Source organism: Nicotiana attenuata, unplaced genomic scaffold (genome assembly GCF_001879085.1).
Source record: "Nicotiana attenuata strain UT unplaced genomic scaffold, NIATTr2, whole genome shotgun sequence".
Lineage (NCBI taxonomy): Eukaryota > Viridiplantae > Streptophyta > Magnoliopsida > Solanales > Solanaceae > Nicotiana > Nicotiana attenuata.
The window spans coordinates 22,182-36,775 of NW_017671223.1; the positions used below are offsets into that span (position 1 = coordinate 22,182).

Sequence of the window (14,594 nt, forward strand, 5' to 3'; positions counted from 1 at the left end):
AGTGGCATGTTAACTCTGTCTCGACCTCGGGAGGGTTCACCACTCCCTTCGGATGTATCACCTCGTCCCCTTGATCTAACCATTGTCTGCAATACATAGCAAAAGGAATCAGTTATAGATTAAACTCATAGTATCAAATAGTTGCAGATGAAAGCAAATGCAGACTACAGAAGTGCGGTCCGCACATTTTTTGGTGCGGCCGCAGATGGGAATGTGTGGACCTCACAATTATGGAGTGCGACCGTAGTGGTGTTTCTGCGGTCCGCACAATTTCAAGTGTGACCGCACAATAGAACTGCGGATCGCACAATTTGAGTGCGGCCGTACAATTCCAGCTTTAAATATGCAACTCTCTAATAACAGGGAATTGGTCGATCTGCGGTCACACATACTTTTCTGCGGCCACGGTTTAATTTTTGCGGAATGCACAATTTTGAGTGCGGTCCGCACAATCAGCTAACACAAACTGCCCTAAACTAAGGATCTGCGGACCGTACAATTTCTTGTACAGCCGCACAATTCAAATTACATCGGCATAAATTTAGGGTTCCTAACTTTAAGCAAAACTCGAACAAGGTAATACCAATTAAACATGATAACTAGTTTACCCAACCCCGATTTAGCAAGTAGGAAGTGACCCACACAAAATTAAGCTCACATGATGTTGAATTTTAAATTAGGTCCAAAAAAATGAACTAATTAAGCACAAAATTATGAAAATTGAAAAGTTTTAAAGATGAACTGAGCAATACCGGTAATGAAATGATGCTAAGAATCAAGATGCTGAAATGAGCAAGGGATGCTTGAATCAAATGAGTGCACTATACTTGCCTTTGTGTTAATTGTTCAGAGTGTTTAAAGTTTTGAACAGTGGTAAGGGATCACTATTTATAGTTGGCCAATTTAGGTCAATCTTTCGAAGCTGAGTGCGGCCGCACAAGTGTGCGGTCCGCACTCTTCACCTGTTACCAATTACATTCCTTGACCTGTTACCAATTACATTAGCACCTGTAGATCGGCCATTTCTCTTACATGCAAACTTCAGAGAGCTTGCAATTTTGTGTCTCCAGTTGTGCAGCCGCACAATGAATTGTGCGGCTGTAGACTCCTTTCTATTGTGGCATTCAAGATTGTGCTTTCCGCACAATTTCCATACATAGCCATTGTGAGCACGTGATTTTTTCCCTATATGAATTACTCCTATAAATTCAAAACAAAACAATTTCTTTCAGTATTTGCAATTTTGTGAAATTTTGTGGCATTTTCCGTTAATTGTTTGCATTTTGTCTGTGCATGTTAATTCATATGAAAATACAAAAATATGCATTGCGTTTAGGGTTTAATTGTACATATTTTGGAATTAATTAGTAATTAGGAAAAAAAAATACAAAAATCACAAAAATAGTCTATCTTGGCATTGTTTAATTTGTAGCTTTGAAATTTGCTTTGATATTTGATTAGTTTGTGATAATTGTTAGAGTTAAGTAATTTGCTTTGGTAGTGTAATTTAGTTTTAGAATTAATATAGGGTTTTAGTTTAATTTTGAAATAAGAATTGAAAGAAATTAGAAAACAAAAAAAAAGAATTGAAATGTGGCCCAAGCCAAACGCCCAGTTTCCCAGCCCAAACCTCTAAAACCCGGTCGAGCCCAGTCTCTCATACCCGTCCATATTCCAGGCCCAAATCCCCGAACCGGTCCAGACTTCACACCCTATCAAACGACACTGTTTAACAGAAAATGATCCTAGCCGTCTAGGATGTTTAATCTAACAGTGGAGAACTGAGGATATACATGTATATATCTGTCCGAAAAGGGACCCCCCCCCCCTCTCGTCTTCCTCATTCACCCAAACCCTAGAGACCCCAGTCCACCGCCTCAAATCCCCACCATCTCCCCCTGGCGGCGCCACCGTCAACCGTCACCAAACTTACACCAGATGCCCTCCTCCATCTCCAAATCCCAAATCCGCACCCCTCTTCCCTCAAATCGAACCCCAGCTATTCGAATCTCAAATCAAAACCTCAAACCCTAGACGCCGCCCTAGAATTCCCAGCCCCCTACATGGCGGCGCTGAGTCTTTTCCCCACCAAATCAACACCAAATGACCACCAGTCCCTCCCCCATCTCAAATCCCATGTGGTTTTCCTTCGAATAACTCCGAAACCTCTTGAATCTTGGAATCAAGTTTAGCCCTAAAGTTCCGGTTTCTTACAACTGAAGTTCTTGGTGAAGTTTTTGGTTCATTTTGAGGTTATTCATGTATTTTTGACGAGGAAATAGACGTTTAATCTCAAATTGAGCCGAAATTGGAGAAATTTGAAGGCTGTTCCTTTTTTTCTTTTGTTCAAATCATTTTAGGTATTTTCTTCTTTATCTTTTGTTCAGTATTCTTTCTGTTCTACTCCTCCATTTCTTCTTTTATTTTGTTGTGTTGTTTGATCCTTTTGTGTTCGTTCAAGGAGTCGTTTATTCATGCCTGATTAATTCAGGGTTCTTGCTTAGTTAATTAGTTCGCCTAGCAATTGGGTTAGTTCCCTTTCATCACTTAGCACTAATATAGGTCAGGTTTTAGTTGTGGAGTTTATGACAGTACTTGTATTGTTTCTTTATTTTTTCTTTCTTTCAAAAGCTTATAGAATTAGGGATTTGATTTGGGGCCTCAGTTCATTACTGATCCATTTGGCAATTGAGCCCATTCAATTTGGCCTGTATTTTCGGTCGATCTTGGCCCGTTTGGATCATGTTTGAAGTAATTCTCAGAATTGAAAGGGGTAATTTAGGTAGTTCAACATGCGGAATCTTTTAATAACAGAAGTGGAAGCTTCTAGGGAGGGGTTCTAGGCTATTTTCAGGTCTTTTGATGGTTAAAACTTGGGGAGAAAGTCAGAAATCTAGGGGCATTTAGGCTAAAACAAAAATTCAAGAAGGGGTAAAGTGCAAAACTGAAACTTGTTGTTTGCCCTACTTGCCTTGCCTATAAAGGCATATTTTTTGCCTTGAAAGGCGGCCTTGAACATTCTGAAAAATCTAAGAGAGATTGGAGACGAAAATTCTGAGAAATCGAAATGGCTGAAAAAATGCAGAAGATTTGATTGTTTCCTAGAATTTGAGTGTTTTGTCTCTTTTCTTTCAATTTCTGAAACATAACAGAGATTTGGAGAGCTAAAAAGAGAGGGGAGAGGAAATACAGAAAACAAAAAAGGCTATTACTGTTCCATCGATTTTGTTAATTCTGATTCATCTTCAATTTCTGAAGATACTTTATTGATCTGGATAAGAGAAATGGTTTAAATTTATTCATCAAAGCTTGGTGTAGGGGTACTGTTCGATTGAATGCATTGTATGGTTTTGCTGCACCATTATCTTCTATCTGAAAGCTGTTGTTCGATTGTTTGGTTATCTGGATTAAATCCTAGTTGTTTGGTTCATTTGGCTGATTTAAATTGCAACTCCTCTCCCTGTTATACTGCCTGCATCTGGGAGCTGTTCTGCTATTGTGCTACTGACCCTTCCCATTTCCTTTTCCATTCTCATCTCCAAGTATATCCTCAAACACGTAGTGGAGTGGAGTTTTGTATAATCTATATGAAGATTTGGATTTGAATTGAAGTTTAAATTGAAAAAACTGAGCCCTGGTGCAACAGTCACTTATTTCAATCATTATGTACCCTATTTGTTTAGTCTTACGTGGATTCAAGTCTTGTTCATGATTGATTGTTGGGTTCAAATTAGTTCCGAAGTGATATGGTTGTTAGTTGAAGTATTTGAACATTAGCATTATGACCATGATTGGATGCTACTTTGTATGAATGAACTGTTAAACCCTTTGTGGGGAAATGGATATGAACTTTGGCTGGACGTTATGTAATTTGGTAAATCGTACTGTATAATTGAATTTAGGTGGGAAATTTTTAAACTCTGCATAAAAATTCGGAATGGCACAGTCACCTAGCCAGTAAAGAGGTTTTATAATTTTGCATGATCGTTTGCTCAAATAAGTATATAAGGTAATTTGATTAGCTGTATTGTCATGAAGTTGCGATTGTTGGATTACACTATCTCTTTGATAATCATTAAAATTGGGATTCTCAATTGCTTTCATGCATCAGACCATTATTAAGTGTTGGCTGATGGTGATGTTAAAATTGATTCAATAGCTTGGTCACACAGGTTTTAATCTCGTCTCTCGTTTGTTTAAAATTCATTGTCGGCCTTAAATGTTATGGTGGGTATTCGATGATGGATCCTGGCTCACCAACCATAAGACTCTGCGTTTGGGCTCATGTAGAGGCCCAATTTTGAGGTTCTTCGAATCAGAGGTAGATTTGGGCCTCCAAACCATTTAATAACGTAAACATATGGCGATCCTAGATTAACATAGAAACCTTTAAGTAGAGTATTTTGAGGTGCGCCATGCCAAACATAAATGACAATTACATGGCCATCGCTTTATTTAATCTTGAATTGATCCTTAGATTCCGAGGTATGCCATTTAGCAAATTCCATGGCCCTCGCAAAGTGCAAACGCTTAGTTGCTTTAGGCGCGTGTTTAATAATATTACTTTCCTAAATTCAGGTGCACATTTATGTGACCCAAATCCAAATCCCAACGAAGTTAAAATATGTCAGAAATCACGGGTGCATTTATGTGACGTGGGTCGAGATGTGTTTTAACAACGTTGCAATCTTCTTTAAAAGATATGAATAAAAGCGGTTAAAAAGTTAAAATTTGCACATAGGTTCATAATTTTTTAAAATCAGATAATTAAGCCAGATATGACAGTTGAGCGACCGTGCTAGAACCACGGAACCTGGGAATGCCTAACACCTTCTCCCGGGTTAACAGAATTCTTTACTCGGATTTCTGGTTCGCGGACTGTTAAACAGAGTCATTCTTTTCCTCGATTCGGGATTCAACCGGTGACTTGGGACACCATAAATCTCCCAAGTGGCGACTCTGAATCTTAATAAATAAATGTTATTTCGATTGTCACTTCAAGTTGGAAATAACTCCCTTTATTATATCTCTTCACGGGGGTGTAGTAGTAAAAAGGAGGTGTGACAGCTCTGGCGACTCTGCTGGGGACATGAACCCAGAACTTTTGGTTCAGGGTTCGAGAATTCGAGCTTAGAATAATTGTTGTATTTGGCTTTGTTTATTGTCTGATATTTTTACATGTTGGGCTTAACGTGCAAAATGATGCTTTTTCTGCTTTGATATTATTTGAACTGTACATATAAATTGTTACGAAACCCTTCTCTTCTTATCTTCGGGGATGTGCTCGCTGGTCGAGACTCCCTATTCTGTTAGTGTCATACCTTGAAATAAGAAAGAGGCTCGGACAAGTTACTAAGCCAGATGACCTTTCGGGTCCCCGGTACGTAGCCCCCTCCTCGACTCGAGTTGTCCGCTCGGGTGCACGGTCTAGAACAAATACCCAGGTTTTGAACCTAGAATAACTCAGCCTCATGCCGGATCCCTAGTAGGAACGGTTGTTTGCATCATGTGCACTTGACCTAGGGGACTCAACACAGGGGTCGGGTCCGTCTAGGACAGGTATACCCAAAATAACAGACCATCTTGATGCATCCTATGTGCTGCATTTCTCCACGGGTAAAAGGGTCATTTGGCGGACCAATGAAAGTCGAGGGCAAATGAAAAAAAAAGGAAAAAAAGAGAAGAGAAAAAAAAAGAAAAAAAAAGAGGGTGAAGTGTGAAAATAAAGCAAGTAGGGCCCAGTTATGTCTTTTATTACGTTTTTATTAAGAAAAAGCAAAAAAAATACAAAAAAAAAAGATTTTACACTTTTTCATCATTTTCAGAAAATCAAAAAATCAAAAAAAAGGGAAAAGAAAATCCAAGGAGATTTTACATGTTTTATCATTTTTTTTGAAAAAAAAGAAAGAAAAAAAAATCTGTTTTCTATAAGTTAGTTGTTATTTTTAATTCTCGCCCGTATCCAATCTGCCCGAACTACGCATACCTGATTCTCGTCTTTCGGGGCGTGATACGTAGGCAACCCACATAGGGTCCGGTTTTCCTAGTAAATCTTAGGTTCTTGGCTTTGCGGGGTTTAGCCAAATGTTGCACTTCCAGCCATCTTTTGGCCAAATAAGCCACTTTGCAAAAATAACCTCAATCATGTCTTGCATGTGTCTAGTAGGGAATGTTATTGTCTCACATAGTGTTGGTTTAAGTTTTCTCATACAGGTGTGGATTTACTTATCGGAGTTTGGACATGACATACGCCCCAGGACCATCCAATCAGGACCACTTCAGGAGTTTGCTTGAGGAGATTTTCTTTATGTTCTAGTCTGTTGTTCTTTTTTTTATATCGTCTTTTACCCTCTAGTTTTGTACAGTAATGTCGAGCATTTTAGGTGATGTTAGAGTTTGTCATAGTCTAGTTAAATTTGCCGAGTCTTTTGTTATTGTATTTCTTATTTTGTATTTGGAAATGTGTTGCAAGTCAAAAAGCAAAAAAAAAAAAAAGAGATGTTGCATTTTATATTTCCGTTATAAGTTTTCTTTAGAATACTAATTCTAGAAATGAAAAAAATTGAGGTTGTTTTTCCTTTAGGCAATTAATATCTAGGACTTAAAATGAATTGTTTTTATGTTTCCTTTAATATATTAAGACCAAAATTTAAAAAAAAAAAGAATTTTCTTTTAGTACTTCTTTAAAAGCTTTCTTTAAGGTGTTAATTTTAAAATCCAAAAAGATTTTCTTTTGAGGTGTTTCTTTGGGAAACTAGTGAAAAAATGAAAAAATTCTTTTTATTTTCATTAGAACTTTAGGATATTATACATAGAAAATAAAAACACTTTATCTTTTGTTTATCATTAGAATTTCTGCTTTAGGCAATCAAAATTAAAATCCAAAAAAAAAACATTTTGTTTTATCTTTTTCATTGCTTGTTTCGAAATATTTCGTCAGGATATCAAATGAAAATTCAAAATATGTTTCTGTGGTTTATTCTTTAGATTTCCTTCTTAAAAGAAAAAAAAAAGAATCAAAAAATATTTTTCTCTTCTAGGATTTTTCCTTAATAGAGTATTTGTTTCAAAAGGAAAAAAAACATGCCCATTAAGCTTGAGTTTAGAATAGGTCATAGAACATTAAGTCTAGAAAATTCAAAAAAAAAATGGATTTGCTTCTTTTATTTCTCTTTTCTCATCAGAATAGTCATTAAAGAAAAGAAAACGAAAAGAATGTCAGTTTGTTTACTTTATTCCCGTTTTTCCAGAACTACGTAAAGATTTGATTCATGCGGGGTCATGATACGTGGGCAACCTACATAGGGTTCGATCGAATCACTTTTTTTATATCCAAAGAAAAGGAAAGAAAAAAAAAAGGGAAAAATCAAGGAAAATAAAAGAGAGAAGAAAGAAAAAAGAGAGGTGAAGTCATGGGATGTGAGAAATGAAAGGGAAGAAAAGAGTGATAATCCGAAAGGAAAAAGGGGGAAGGAAAAATGAGCGAGCTAAAGAAGGGCGAGGAAAGAAAAGAAAGGAGAGAGGTTGAAATGAACAAATTGGGATGATGCCAACTGACCTTTGTACCCTTGAAGTCATTTTAGAACCGATAATTGTGGCTAGGTGCATTGCACGTGAAGTGAAATTATCTTATATTGAATGCCCTAACGCTAACGTGATGGCTTCATTTTGTTGTGTTCATACCAGAAAGGTTGTTGGTTTGTGGTTTTAAAGTGGTAACTCTTCTCTACAACACAACATCAAAGGCAATGGTAGACAACAACAGAACTGAGTTGGTTGATACGGGTGTCCAAAAGCAATTTTTCAGACCCATATGCGAAAGGCTTTGATCCTGCTGTTCGATGCATGTACCACTCTAAAGTCCGGGGGCATAGCATTGAAGATTGTCGCTCTTTGAAAAGGGAAATAGAAAGAATGATTCAAGAAGGGGTAGTTGTGGTCAATGACAGTGACAGGGAGCATGCGAATCCTCTTGGGAACTTGTTGATTAAAGTTGATAATGGTCTTGGCAGTATTGATGCGAAACTCAGTGGCTAAGATGTCGTGCTTGGTAATTGGGAAGACGCTCCATTTCTTGGTTAGCCGGAATGGAGTTTTGGTGGTTTATTTTGTTGTCATTTCTGTTGTCCGGGTTATTCCAGGGTTGTAATCCGGATATTGTCTTGTGACTCAAACCCTCCTATCCTTTCATTTTGCCTGTTTTGTTTAGTCGTAGTAACTCGGTTAGTGCTGTCTAAGTTTGTTCCAGGGTTGTAACCCTAGTCTAGTTTGCTTGGTTTGTTGTTCGAACCGTTTCATCACCTGTCTAATGCAATTTCCTGTTTTTTTTTTTTGTTATTTCTAGCCATTTTCTTTTGTTTAGTTCTCTTTTCTTTTTACACTTCTTTTCCTGTTGGCTCTAGTAACATGACATGCATGCGTAATTCTCAGCCTGAGCTCAAAAGTTAGTTTAGTCATGAAACATTGAAACAATTTTGAAGATGACAGGGGCACTTGAGGGAAATGAGAACAGATTTGAACACGTTGAGATCATTTGAAGCCCGAACCATGTGAAACTGGGGCAGATAGAACATAGAGAAACCCTATTGGAATGCATCATGCCACATCAGGTTGAAGCTAAAGGCAAGTTTGCCCGAATTGTCAGGGGGTCGTTCGTGGTAAGGAGAGTGAGAGTGTTGTCCAATAGTGCTTCGTATTCAACAAATGAAGAAGGCGAATGTGTGGATATGGTTATCAAGTATGACACAATCAGAAGATGTTACAAATATTTTCCTTGGTTTGTTTAATTGTGTTATTTGTACTTGGCATGTTTTGAAGATTGGAATGACGGAGGCGTTTTGTTCTGCTATCTAAACACTTTATCCTTTGTTACCCCTTTGAGCCTTATTTATTTTCTTTCATACCTCTCTTTTGGAATCAATAGCAAAGTTCAGAAACGCAAGCGCAAAAGATAAATAAAGGAAAAAGAGAAAAAGAGAAGGAAAAAGAGAAAAAGAGAAAGAAAAGAGAAAAGAGAAAGAAAAGAATGAAAAGAGAAAGAAAAATGAAAAGAGAAAGAAAAAAATAAAAAGAGAAGAAAAACAACAAAAAGAACAACAAAAAGAGGAAAAGAGAAAAAAAAGAGGGAAAAGAAAGATCACAAACAAACAAAGTAATGACATGAACTATGTTTGACTTGATTCCGAAAGGATACGTAGGCAGCCTCTCTCTGGGGTTCAGTCACATCAAAATAAAAATCCAAAAGTCCCCAAGAAAGAAACTGGGGCAGAAGTTGTGGTTGTTATAAGAAATCTGATTCCGAAAGTTGTAATTTTGAACCCATGTTGAATTGTTTTGAGCCTTTGATACCCTTTCTTTCTAACCCTATCCAAAAGCCCACGTTACGGTCCAACGAAAGACCTTCCGATTAGTCTTCGAGAGATGCCAAGTCGAGCAGATAGAGGTGAATCGTATCAGGGGCAACACTCCGGTCCAAACAAGGAAAATGAAAATGAGAGGGTCTTATTGTTGAAAACCCTCACGGGCATGGTAAGGCGATGAAAGCTGAGAGAAATCAAAAATGAGAGAGTCTTATTGGTAAAAAACCCCACGGGCACCTTGAGGCGACTGTAAGTTGAGAGAAAGAATCAAATGAGAGAGTCTTATTGGTGAAAATCCTCGCGGGCACCATAAGGCGATGGTGAGTTGAGAAAAGACCAAAATGAGAGAGGCTTGGTGGTGAAAACCCTTCGGGCACTACAAGTCGAATAACGATTGTGATTCAAATTGGATAGGCGGAGCATCGAAGCCCAGTTTCACGGCAAAAAAGTACGACAACAGCTGAGCATCAGATTTGCTTAACAGAATAGGTCGCAGGTGCATGTCATGGTGATTAGAGTTGGTATCCACATCCGATAGGTTTCTACTTTGTGGTTTTCTTGTTTGGAATCATCTCTTTCCATGGTCCTTCACTCCGTTCCTTTTGTCTTGTTTACTTTCTCTTCCTGAGTCAATTCGGTCATAACAAGTGAGAAATGATTTCAAAATTTGCCACTAGCTTTCCAATTGCACAAAACGGGATCCGGCTAGTACATCAAAGTGTCATAAGTCAAGAAAGAACAACAAGCGCACTGAGTTGGCAACAATCAACATGCTTTAGGATCCTTGTGAAATGCAAATGCTTGGTATATGTCAATTCATGAACGATGCAACGAATGAAGGGTTAGGGCAAACAGATCAAAGGTATTTCCTGTGATAAGCTTGATAAAAGGGTGTTAAAGCAGTGACGAGCAAGACCTTCCAAGCAGAAGTCAAAGTTATCATGGCAAATGGGGGAGCTGTACACCTCAAGGACTGGACCAGGGGTTTATGTCAACAACATACATCTTGAGTGGGTGACAATTGACATGCTGAAATACAAGGATTTGGTACATATCAATTCATGAACAATGAAACCAGATGGAGGGTCTTTGGTGAACGGACCAGAGATATTTTCTGTGTCAAGGGTAACAAAGAAAGTGGTTAGTCAATAAACAAGCAAGGTCTTCAAGTGGGAATCAGTTATCATGGCAAGTGAAGGAACAATAGATCTCGAGGCCAAGGCTAGTGATTTAAATCAGGAAAGAACAACATGCGCGTTGAGTTGGTAACAATCAATATCCTTGGGAGTCCATGTGAAACACAAAGGTTTGGTAAATGTCGGTATGAGCGGTGCAACAGATAGAGGGCATTGGGTCTGAACGAGAAAAGGCATTTTCTGGGTTAAGGTTTACAAAGGAAGTGGTTAGTCCAGGAACAAGCAGGGTCTTCGAATGAAAACCAGTTATCATGACAAGTGAAGAAGCAATAGACCTCAAAGCCGAGGCCAGTGGTTAAGTCAAGAAAGAACAGCATATACACGGAGTGGGTGCAATAGACGTGCTTTGGGATTCATATGAGACACAAAGGTTGGGGAGATGCCAGTTCATACAATGCAACAAATAGAGGATATTGGGTCTGAACGGATCTAAGGTATTTTTGGTGAAACACGAAAGGTTTGGTACATATCAGTTCATGAACAATGAAACAAGATGGAGGGTGTTTGGTGAACGGATCAGAGATATTTTCTGTGTTAAGGGTAACAAAGAAAGTGGTTAGCAAGGTCTCCAAGTGGGAATCGGTTATCATGACAAATGAAGGAGCAACAGACCTCAAGGCAGAGGCCAGTGTTTAAGCCAAGAAAGAACGACATATATACGGAGTGGGGCAGTGGACGTGCTTTGGGATTCATGTGAGAAGCAAAGGTTGGAGGAATGCCGGTTCATGCAATACAACAGCAGGGGATATTGGGGTTAAACAAAGAAAAGGTATTTTATGTGATGAGGACGACAGAAAAGGGGTTAGTCCATAGACAAGCAAGGTCTTCAAGTGGAAATCTGTCATCATGGGAAGTGAAGGAGCAATCTCCCTCAAAGTTCAAGGCCACAAACCAGCCACCACATTTTTATACTGACAAGATTTTTCTTTGATTGAAACAGTGGCAGAAATTTCGTTCGTTTCGGAGAAACCCACCTCAAGGAAAGGCAGGCACCAACATGTTTGACGGTAAGTTCTCAGGACCCTCTTGGAAAATGGGACTTAGTTTAAATTTCAAAACAATCATGAGTAGCATAATTTAGCACAAATGTACCCCAAAGGAATGTAAGTTGATTCCAAAGTTTGCATGTTTAAGATAGGATTCAATTAGGAGTTTTCAGGACCCTCCAGGATAATGGGACGTAGTTTTAAGGTCTGTTTAGATAACAAGATATAGTGGAAGTCGTACCTTCAGTAGATATAGCTTAGGTTAAAACTGTCTTTTAACTAGAAGTTGTCAGGACCCTCCTGGATAATGGGAAGTAGTTTAAGACCTTTAGACAACAAATGTAGTGGGAGTAATACCTTCAGAGGATGCTACTTAGGTTCGTAATTGTTAGAAGTTGTCAGGACCTACCTGGATAATAGGACTTAGCTTTCAAATTCTTATAATAGTTGGTAAAATAGTTCAGTCTAACACTCACCCATCCGCCCAGCTGCCAAACTGGGGCAGAAAATTTTCTTTATTTTTGTCTATTTTTGTTGAAGTCAGGTACCCATTCGAGAACAGGGAGAAGTGATTCAAGTTTTGAAGTAGGGAGCCCGCCCGTATAACAGAGGAATACATTCAAGTTTTGAAGTCGGGAGCCCGTTCGGATAACAGAGGAATACATTTCAAGTTTTGATGTCGGGAGCCCGCCCTGATAACAGAGGAATACATTTCAAGTTTTGAAGTCGGGAGCCCGCCCGGATAGTAGAGGAATACATTTCAAGTTTTGAAGTCGGGAGCCCGCCCGGATANTAGGATTTTCTTGTTATTTGGACACCACAAGGCATTGGACATCCCAAAAACTTATGACCAGAAATCGTGACGCTTCCAATTGGCTTCTTGAAGCTTATCATCTGTTGTCAAATTGCATAAAGAATAATCAGAATGTCGCTCTGCATATTAATTACTTGAGAATTTTTCAAAATTAAGTAAGAAGCAAAACTCACATTGTTTATAAAGGGGACAATAAACCCACTTAGTGCTGCATCACAATGGATGTAAAACATATCTTGTGAATAGCCACAATCTTTGAGTGTTAGAAAAATAATATCAAGGTCATCAACAGCTCCTTTGAAGGTAGTTCCTACAATTAATTAGGAAAATATTGTAAGAAGACTAATGAAGGAAAGAAAAAAGAACGGATAGAGGTTGGAAAACATATTTACCAATTGTAACATTTATAATAGCTGGTTTGTCCTTATTTTGAAGCAACTTTTCTCTTAGGTCTGAATAATCCATCTCCCCATTTACTAATGTGTTGATCGTTTCCGAATCCATTCTATACATTCTTGCAGCTTTGAATACCGAGTAGTGAGAGTCTTTTGACGCGTATAATATTCCATCAGGAAGTAGCTCTCTCCTGCATGAAAACAATGTGAAGAAGTAGCAGTGCATGGAAACAATGGAGTATATATAATTTATAGTATTCTACTTTCTTGGTTGGATGCCAACACTTACCCTAATAAAATGCCATGGAGATTGCCTTCAGTGCCACCATTGGTAACATAGCCCCAATATTGATCCTTTTCAATTTCCCATAGATTGGCAAACCAATCCAAAACAGCCATTTCAAAGTCTTTTGAATGGAAATCCACAGTGTTCTCAATGAAAGGGTCACCACAGTTATTAAGGTGGAATTGCAAAAGTGGTGCTAAAGTGGCATAATGATCGTAACAAATATTCACCGGATAACCTAATATATAAGATGAAGAAGAAAAGAAGTAATTTAGTCTAATCATGTCATTGAGAGGGTTAATTGGTCATTAGCGAGAAATTAAGGCTGGAAATAATACCTATATGAAAATTGACTCGCTGAGTAAGTGTATCTAAATAATTGACCAAGATAGAGTCCAAGAAATTAGAGCCGTCATTTCCGAAGCCTGGCTCCGTCACAGCAAGTTGCAGATTCTTCCTTGGGGCAGGTGGCTCCACCTTCTGCCTCTTGTTGTCGCCATTCGGAAACAAACATGGCGTTGCTAAACCTTTGGGTGTCATGGCCGATAGCTCAAAGTCCTGCCAAGCATCATCGTGTCAGTATGACAACTTAAGTTTTTAAACGAGATATATGGTTACACAATTCAATAACTTAATTTCCATAAATGCATTGTTTCTTTTAGCTAGGTGTTAGAAGAGTAGGGGTGAAAAATAATAAGTAGCTAGCTCAATGCACAATCTCTAGTATTTATAAGACGACATAGTTTTCTTTTCTTTTTTTTTAAACAATTTGGAAGGGATTGCAAAAATGGCTTTTGGACTAAACAAGGTGAGTTGATTGTAATGGTAATAAGAAAATAGTAATGAATAGTACCTTTTCAAATGAGAGACTACCCATTATATTCTCTTGGAGCACAAAGTTTTCTTTTTGTTTGCTTAGAATGGAAAACCAACTGATGATTATATTTTGTTCATATGCCTGGGGTTTATATAGGTCTAAAAGATCAAGGGTTTGTGCACCAACCACCAATTTCATTTTGCATTTCTCTTTTCTTTCTTTTTTGCCTTCTTTTTCCTGTTAGTTTCTTCTATTATCCCACTCACCATTCTTTCCTTGAACAAGTCTATTGTAAATAAATTTCTCTATATACTATTAGTATGTGCTATTGGCCGGTTTGACCCTGTATTAGAAAGTTACTACTTAATTTTGCCAGCCATTATTCTATTATCAATGGGTAGGTGAGATATATAAGAAGCCAAATCCAAATAAACATGTAAAAGATGCTGCCAAAACTCGAGCGTCTAAACTATTCATTCTTTCTTTAAAATTATATATACGAGTTCTACTAACCTGTTTACTACAATCTAACGGATGCATATTTTCTTGATATTAAAATAATTGAAGAATCAAACAAATAAAGGCATTGAAGATCTAGTAAAGTGTAAAATTTTTAGGTGACATAAAATAAAGTGAAAATTGATAGCACTGTCTTTGAACGAGTTTATGCCTAGGGGTGTCAATTTGAGCCCAAACCCATTCAATCCGCCCAACTCGTTCAGAGATTAATGGGTTGGGCTA

The 14,594-nt window shown here is 38.0% G+C and overlaps 1 protein-coding gene across 1 annotated transcript; it reads right to left on the reverse strand.

Moving 5' to 3' along the window:
• Positions 1 to 12,207: 12,207 nt before the first annotated feature.
• On the reverse strand, positions 12,208 to 13,971 carry LOC109206798 (histidine decarboxylase-like). The gene is made up of 7 exons (XM_019369663.1): positions 13,890 to 13,971; positions 13,375 to 13,594; positions 13,040 to 13,274; positions 12,748 to 12,941; positions 12,529 to 12,665; positions 12,327 to 12,435; positions 12,208 to 12,233 (listed from the first exon to the last, which is right to left on the reverse strand). Exons 1-7 carry the CDS (start codon positions 13,911 to 13,913, stop codon positions 12,208 to 12,210), a joined length of 945 nt encoding a protein of 314 aa, XP_019225208.1. The 5' UTR covers positions 13,914 to 13,971.
• Between the last annotated feature and the right edge of the window lie 623 nt (positions 13,972 to 14,594).